The sequence below is a fragment of the Serinus canaria genome, chromosome 25 (assembly GCF_022539315.1).
Source record: "Serinus canaria isolate serCan28SL12 chromosome 25, serCan2020, whole genome shotgun sequence".
Taxonomy (NCBI): domain Eukaryota; kingdom Metazoa; phylum Chordata; class Aves; order Passeriformes; family Fringillidae; genus Serinus; species Serinus canaria.
This window is the reverse complement of record NC_066338.1, coordinates 9,603,961-9,611,855: the sequence shown is the minus strand read 5'-3', so window position 1 is coordinate 9,611,855 and position 7,895 is coordinate 9,603,961. Positions and strand designations below refer to the sequence as shown.

The window sequence follows — 7,895 nt, the reverse complement described above, 5'->3', positions numbered from 1 at the left end:
TTCACCCTGCAGCCCCCTCCCCTCAGCCCCCAGCCCCTGGTGACGCCCTGCAGCCCCCTCCCCTCCTGCAGGGAGTCACAGGAGGGTGGTGAGGGAAGTGAGGGATGGGGCAGGGGGCAGCTGGAAGTTCCAGCAGGGGTGATAAGCATGAAGGGGACATCAAAGAAGAGGGCTGAGGGGAGGAGGCAGTGCTTAGGAGGGGGCACCCCAAATCTCCCCGACTAAAGCTGCAGCACTGCCTGGTTACCCTGGCAGTGCCAAACACCTCCTGCAAACTGACACCAGGAACCTGGACTGGGGAGGGTTTTTTACCTGGGAAAAGGCTGGCATTGGTGTTCGGGGGCCTGTGGGCCTGAGTGGGATGCTGCCTGCTGCAATTCCACACAGGACCCCTCCCAGACCCCACCTCTCCTTGCCACGACCCCCAGGAAAAGGGAAGGGGCAAATCCCACCAAGTATACAAGCCCTTGGAGCTGTTTGGCTCCAAGTCGTTGTAGCAAAAAAGAAACTGCTGTCATTTCCCTGAAGAGTTTTCTTCTCTATCAAGCCCTTTACTCCCCTTGAATTCAAATCAGAGGAGCCAAAGGGCAGAAAACTGGTAAAAAATAAAACTTTGTGTTTAGGCAGCATAGCTAAATAAATTGGGTAATTTGCTGTTAACTTACATAATTATTCCTTAGTGACTATTAAGTAGTACTCCGCATGTGAGTGAGTAGGATGGCGAACAATACTAATCACATGAACAGTCCAAGTCCTCTTGGGCCCTCTAATTAGGGCTATCTACATTATAAACAAAAAAAATAATAGCCTCGCGGGCCATGAAGCACATGCCAGGCTCACCTCTCTCTGAAATATTTGGTCCCAGGGCACCGGAATGTAGTTTAAAATCCTTACCATGTTGAAAAAGACAGAGCTTCCTTCAAGCGAACCCCTTAAAACGACGAAGCGGCGTGGTTTTTCCTTGGAGCTACGTTCCGTGCCCAGCCCTCTGCGAGATGTTCCAAGAGTCCCTCCTTGAGAGACCCCCTCCCCCTCCCGGGAATCCCCTCGGCCCCCGCCCACCGGCAGCTCACGTGAGCCCAGGTAACCCACAACAGGCCCCAGCAGCACCCGCCCCCTCCTCTCTGGTCAGATCGCGGGTTAGGCATTGCTTGGGGCGCGGGGGAAGCGGCAGAGTTTTATTTATTTCCGAGGAGAAGCGGCAGAGTTTTATGTATTTCCGAGGACAAGCACGATGGCGACACCGGGCGGCCATGTCCCCGGCTGCCGCGACACTGCCGTAAAGCGCCGAGCCAAGCCCGCCGTGCCGGTCGCGCCGCCGTAAAGCGCGGCGAAAGATGGCGGCGGTGACGGTGTGGGAACCGCGGGCCGGGCCGGGCCCCGCCGGGCTACACCGGGAATGGACGGCGGAGCCCGTCAGCACCGGCGTGAGTGCGGCGGGGGGACACACCTGGAGGGATGCGGACTCGGGGTGGGGCTGTTATGGGCCAGCAGAAGCCGCCGTGGAGCGGAGGGGGCGCGCTCTGGGGCAGAGGGTCTCCGGCGTGCGGCTGAGGGGGCAGAGCTCCCTGAAGAGTGCGGGAAGGGGAATGGGGGTCAGACGGACCCCTCTGGAGAGGGGGGTAGTTCCTCTGGGGAGGGGGAGAGCTGCTGTGGGGCCGGGAGTTCTTTTGAAAGATGGTTTCTGTGCGGCGGGGGGCTGCGTGGGGCTGGATCTGCTGTGGGAAGGGGATGTCTATGGGACAGGGGGTCTCAGAGCAGCCTCTCCATCCACTCTCCACAGACCACCATCATGGCCGTGGAGTTCGATGGAGGCGTCGTGATAGGGGCCGACTCCAGAACCACCACCGGGTGAGCGCCGTGACGTCATCGGTGACATCACGGGGGTCCGGGACCGCGTCATGGGGTTGTCACTCTTGTCAGGGTGTCGCTATGACGCCACTGGAGGCCACCCCCAAAGCTGTGGGCAGGGTCCCAGGTGTCCCCAGGTATTAGTGTCACACCTTGCCTTGTCACAGGCATTTTCCATCACCAAAACCTCCCAAGAATCCTTTATTTATTTGGAAGAATTCCTGCAAAAATATCGTCAGGTGAAAGCTTGTCCTCCTGGTCCCAATTTTTGTATTTCTCTCCAAAGATTCCATTTTATTGGCCAAATCGTTTTTCCTCTTTTAGGGGGAATTTTCAGTCAATCCCACAGAACCCAGCATGTTGATAAAAATTGGATGTAAATTCCGTGTTTAAATCACCCAATCCAGAGGGCTTCCTGCATCCTTCTAAGTCACATAATTCTTGATTCATCTGTAAAATATGGGATGCTTCCCACGCTATTTTTATTATAACCTTGGGCCCATTATGTGTAAAAATTCCTCCCAGTGCCTCAGATCTTTGAACAAAACCTGAATTATTTTTATTGATTCCATCCTGGTAATCCTGTAAAATCCATTTCCCAGTGTTCCCAGGGGTTATCCCCGGCTTTCTGGGATTTCCTCTCCTATTTCTTTTCCTTGCTACCACAGAAAATCACACATTTCTAATTCCCACGCCTGCAAAACCTGGCACTCGCTGCCCAAAGAAATTCCAGCATCTTTTTGGGCCCACAGCTGCTTTCCAGGGCTTTGTCAGCTCTTCCAGTTCCTGTTGCAGTGGCACCTCAGGGGTTTGTTGCAGTAGCACCACAGTTGTGTCCCCCGGCGCCTGAGCCACCTCCAGTGGCTCTCCCGGTGACACAGCCACCGTGTCCCCCAGGGCCTACATCGCCAACCGTGTGACAGACAAACTGACGCCCGTCCACGACCGCATCTTCTGCTGCCGCTCGGGCTCGGCGGCCGACACGCAGGCGGTGGCTGACGCCGTGGCCTACCAGCTGGCCTTCCACAGGTACCCCCCCAGGTCCTGGGGCGTGGGGCAGGGCCGGGGGAGCCAGCCCCAGCCCCACGCCCGGCCCTGCCCTGCAGCGTGGAGCTGGAGGAGCCGCCGCGGGTGCGCACGGCCGCGCGCCTCTTCCAGCAGAGCTGCTACCGCTACCGCGAGGAACTGAGCGCCGGCATCATCGTGGCTGGCTGGGACCCCCGCCGGGGGGGACAGGTGGGCTCCCTTCACTCCGTGTCCCCTTTTCTGTTCTGCAGCATTCCCCTTTCTGCCCTGGAGTGCCCTTTTTTTTTCACCCTGGAGTGTTCCCCTTTCTGTCCCTTCTTCTGTCCCAGAATGTCCCTTTTTTGCCTGAGCGTCCCCTTTTCTACCCAGGAGTGTCTCACTCTGCCCCACATCTCCTTCTGCCTCCTGGTATCCCCTTTTCCACCACACAGCACTCACCTCTGCCCTACAGTCCCCCCTTTCTGCCCCTTAACCCCGTGTTTTCCCTACAGCCCCCCCCTTTCTGCCCCGCAGCCCCTTCCTTTGCCCCACAGCACCCTAGAGCCCTGCCTGTGCCCCCCAGGTGTACGTGGTGCCCATGGGGGGGCTCCTCCTGCGCCAGCCCTTCGCTGTGGGGGGCTCAGGCAGCTCCTACATCTATGGATTCCTGGATGCCACATTCCAGCCTGGGATGAGCCGCTCCCAGTGCCAGGAATTCGTCGCCCGTGGTGGGTTTGGGGCATAATGGGGAATTTGGATGGGGTGGGGGAGAGGGGGGAAGGGTCCTGAGAGAGGGCTTGGGGTCCTGGGAGGGAATTTGGAGGCACAGAGGAGTTTGGCTGGCATTGAGGGGTTTGGGCATGTCCTGGGAGGGGATTTTGGGGACATGGAGGGTTTGGGGGCAGTGCTGAGGGGATTTGGGAACAGGAATGGTTTGGGGGGTCCTGACCTGTGTTCCCCCAGCCCTGGCCCTGGCGATGGTGAGGGACGGCTCCAGCGGGGGCGTCATCAGGCTGGCGGCCATCACAGAGGATGGGGTGGAACGGACAGTCCTGGCCGGCTCGGACCTGCCCTGGGGTGACGGTGGCCCCGCTGTTTGAGGGAGAGCCCCCCCAGGACTCCCCACTTTGGTGGGGGAGACAATAAACAGCTCTGCTGGATGTTGCTGGGGTGTGCCTTTGGAGTGCACTGCTGTCACCCTGTCCCTGGCAGGGGTGGGTGACAGACACAGAACCCACCCCCGGTGTGACAGAGATAAAGCACCCCCCAGTGTCTGTGGGTCTTGCTTTAATTACATGATCACGATCCATGATTCGTTAACGAAGCGCAGGGTGGAGGGTGCTGGGGGAAGGGAGGGGGGGAATTTCGGGGGGCTCCTGCCCCACACTGTGACCTTGATATTGGCTGGTAACAAAACCCCCGAGGGGTGGGAAGGGAGCACAGGGGGAGGGCACCCTACAGTCTCTAGAGGGCTGCCCCACAGGGACAAGGCATCCCCTGATGTCCCCATGGGAGGGACCCAGCACCCCTGCATCAGGTCCAGAGCCCCTTGATAGGGCCCCAGGGATCCCTCCAGCCCCAAGGAGTGGGTCCTGCACCCCTATAGGGCCCAAGACCTCTCCATAGGGCCCCAGGGCCACTTCATGGCCTTGATGGGGTGGTCAGGCACTCCTGCAGAGCCACCTCCCCCCAGCCCCTGGTGGTGTGGGGGGGTCAGGCACCCCCACAGCACCTGAGGGAAAAGTCAGACACCCCCAAAGCCCCTTCACTGGGGGTCAAGTGGCCCTGGAGAGCCCGTGGGATGGGGTCAGATTCCCCCGACCCCCCCCGGGGGTGTCAGGCACTGAGGAAGAGCCGCTGGTACCACTTGTTCATCTGCTCGAGGAAGATGAAGGTGAGCACGGTGTGGGGGCCCAGGCGAGCGTAGTAGGGGGTAAAGCCCTTCCAGAGGCTGAAGAAGCCCTCGTAGCGCACCACCTTCAGCAGCACGTCCTGCAGGAGGAGCAGTGTGCCAGGGAGCCCCCCAAAATAATGGGGGGGCCCCCCTAAAAAAAATCCAGGGATGCCCTTCCATGGGAAGGATGGGAAAACTTCCTTGAAATAACATGGACACTCTCAAAATGATGGGGAATCCTCCCAAAATTATGAGAAACCTTCCAAAACCAACAGGGATTTCCTCTCTCCCTCCCCCCACCAAAATAATGGGGAAGCTTCCCAAAATTATGAGCATCTCCTCAAAATGACCTGAATTTCTCCCCCCACCTCCAATGACTTGGAAAACACCCCCCAAATGGTGGGAACTCCCAAAATGACAGAGGAGCCCCTCCTGAATTAAAGGGGGCTCCCAAAGGTGTCAGCCTCACTCACCAGCCCGTTGCGGTACTCGGGTTTCCCATCTATTGTCCTCATGTTCTGGATTCTGTCGGGCAGAATTTGGGGGTTAAACAGGAGGTTTTGGGGTGTCCTCTCTGTGGTTATCTAAAGGGGAGCAGGGGACCCCCCTGGGAAAGTGCACCCACCGGGTCTTGACGATGTCGACAGGCATGGAGGCGGCCGTGGTCACCAGCCCGCTGATCATGCTGGCGCAGAAGTGGCACAGGATGTCGTCACGGAAATGCCCTGGGGGCACCCCAAAACATCAAAGGGGAACGGGGCCAGGGAGAGTGCACTGGGATTTAGGGTTCCCCCACGGCCAGACCCACCCCCTGAACTCACCAGAGTCGAGCAAGAATTGTTTGGATTGGGAGTAGGAGGCGAGCTGGGCGGCGTTGACCACCACAGCACGGGCCATGGTGGGGATGCAGCCCTGGGGAAAACGGTGCGTCTGAGTAAGCTGTGCACCCCCAGACCCCACCACATCGCCCCACAGACCATGCTCTGCCCCCTCACCACAGTGGGGACGCAGCCCTGGGGTGGTAGATGGCACTTCCCAGCTCCCCCCCACCCCAGAGCATAGGGACACCCCCTGCATCCCCGGGGAGGCAGCAGGGGGTCATGGCAGGGGTCCCACAGCCCCCACGTACCCTCCACAGCGTGAGCACCCCCTCTTCCCTTGCCATCCTGACGAGGGCGTCGAACACATTGTGGTACCCGCGGCGCTCACCGGGGGGTAGCCTGGGATTCAGGGCAAAAAAAGGCGATTTTGGTCAAAAAAGCAGACTCAGGGAGGCTGATGGGGACGCAGATTTGTTGTGGAGGGCTGGGAGCTTACCTGCCATCAGCTGTCATGCGGATGAGGGCCACCTCAGCCGGGGTGCCCACAAAGGCCCCCGCAGCCCCTGCAGTCATGCCCATGGCTGCCTTGGCTAGGAAGGGAGGGGGGGTCCCATCAGCCCCTCCAAAACGCTCCAGGAGGACGCTGTAGATGCCCAGGCGGGTGGTGGTGTAGGTAGCCTGGCGTAGCAGCCCCGCTGACAGCCTGGGGAGACACAGAGAATGGGAGGAGTCCCAAAAATGGGGGAAGGGGGGGACAGGAAAGAGCTCAAGCCTGGCAGGTGCTGGGGTTTTGAGTGGCGGGGGGGGGCTGTATCCCATGTAGATGATTAGCAACCGCCTGCAGCATGGGACTGAGCCCAGGGCGTGCAGGTTTGGGGGGATCCCAGGGGGTCTGGGGGGTGCATACCCCGTGTAGATGCCCCTCAGTCCCTCGTGGCGTAGGATGGAGCCCAGGGCGTGCAGGGATGTCCGGTACTCCCGGCCCTTGGCCCCGGCCCCGCTCAGCTGCATCCGGTTCTTCACCAGGTCCAGGGGCTGCACGAAGACTGTAGCCCCCATCCTGCAGGAAAAGGGGTCAGGTATGGTCGGGGGCCCCAAAAACACTCACAGCCCCCCAAATCCACCCACAGCCCTCTCGGAGGAAACCTGGGGTGACGAGGACCTTTGGGGATCTACGGCGGGGGGGCACAGGGAGGGTTTATGGGGAGCTGGATGGGATTTCGGGAGCTTTGAAAAGGTTCGGTGGATTGGACTGATTTTGGAGGCGGGTTGATTGTGATGGGAAGGTTGGGGGGTCTGAAGGGGGTTTGGGGAGCACTTGAGGGGCACAGAAGGGATTTGGGGGAGGCTGTGGGGGGCAGTGATCGGGACCGAGGGAAGTTAAAGGGTTTGTGGGGGGCTGAGGGGTTAGGGGGGACACCGGGGGTGGTTTAGAGGCGCCCTGAAGGCTCTGGCAGGGGGGTTCTCGGTTCGGGAGTGCGGTATCCCGATTTTGGCGGAGGTGGGGGGAATACGCGGGGGGGATCTCACCCGGCCAGGCCGCCGAAGAGAAACTTGACGGATTTCGGGGAGGTCTTGGGCCTCTGGGCCGCCGGTACCGCCGCCATGACGGCCGGGCCGTGGTCCCGGGGGCGCGGGGGGGGCGCGGGGTCCGGCACCGGCGGCGCCCCAAGGTGACTCGGGGGGGGCGCGGCGCCAGTGCGCCTGCGCGGGGCGCCTGCGCGGCGCCGGGGCGGGGGCCCCGCGCAGGGAGCGCGGCTGGGCGGGAAGCTCCGCCTCCAAAGAGGGCGTGTTCCGCCCTCTCGTCTTTCATTGGTGGAGCGGGTTTAGGCGGGAAGGGGCGTTCTTTGGTAAGCGAGGGGTTCGGTTGGGGCGGATGCTTAGGCTAGGTAGCCCCGCCCCTCTCTCGCGAGAGTTCGCCATCTTGGGGGGGCTGAGGGGAGCCGGCGGCCGCAGGAGGGGTCGGCGGCCGGCGCCTCACGAACTCTGTCCCGCCGCTGCTCAGCGCCGTGGGGTGACGTCTGTCCCGTGCTGTTCCAGACGGTGAGTGCTGGGGGGTACTGGGACGCACTGGGTGATAGTAGGAAGCATTTGTGACGCTGGAGGGCGCTGTCAGGTACTGGAAGGCTCTGAGGGGAAGTGCTTGGTACGCTGGAGATCACTGGGAGGCGCTTTGAGCACACTGGGGGTCCCTGGGAGGCGCTTTGGGGTCACTGGGGGACAGTGAAGGATGTCTGGGTCTACTGGAGGCAGTAGTCACTCGGAGTCCCTCTACTCATCCTGGCACATCCCGCTGACCTCTACTGCTGGTTGTAGCTGGGAGG

General features: G+C 60.7%; 2 protein-coding genes across 2 annotated transcripts; one reads left to right on the top strand and one right to left on the bottom strand.

Annotated features, from left to right (window-relative positions):
- The first annotated feature begins 1,271 nt into the window (after nucleotides 1–1,271).
- Nucleotides 1,272–4,016, top strand: PSMB6 (proteasome 20S subunit beta 6). Its single transcript, XM_050984162.1, has 6 exons — nucleotides 1,272–1,427; nucleotides 1,784–1,851; nucleotides 2,749–2,880; nucleotides 2,958–3,087; nucleotides 3,440–3,584; nucleotides 3,820–4,016. The coding sequence occupies exons 1-6, from the start codon at nucleotides 1,338–1,340 to the stop codon at nucleotides 3,954–3,956; spliced, it is 702 nt and encodes a 233-aa protein (XP_050840119.1). The 5' UTR covers nucleotides 1,272–1,337; the 3' UTR covers nucleotides 3,957–4,016.
- A 110-nt stretch (nucleotides 4,017–4,126) lies between these two features.
- On the bottom strand, nucleotides 4,127–7,243 carry SLC25A11 (solute carrier family 25 member 11). Its single transcript, XM_050984139.1, has 8 exons — nucleotides 7,102–7,243; nucleotides 6,479–6,631; nucleotides 6,068–6,274; nucleotides 5,880–5,970; nucleotides 5,572–5,662; nucleotides 5,376–5,475; nucleotides 5,224–5,275; nucleotides 4,127–4,848 (listed from the first exon to the last, which is right to left on the bottom strand). Exons 1-8 carry the CDS (start codon nucleotides 7,176–7,178, stop codon nucleotides 4,693–4,695), a joined length of 927 nt encoding a protein of 308 aa, XP_050840096.1. The 5' UTR covers nucleotides 7,179–7,243; the 3' UTR covers nucleotides 4,127–4,692.
- Between the last annotated feature and the right edge of the window lie 652 nt (nucleotides 7,244–7,895).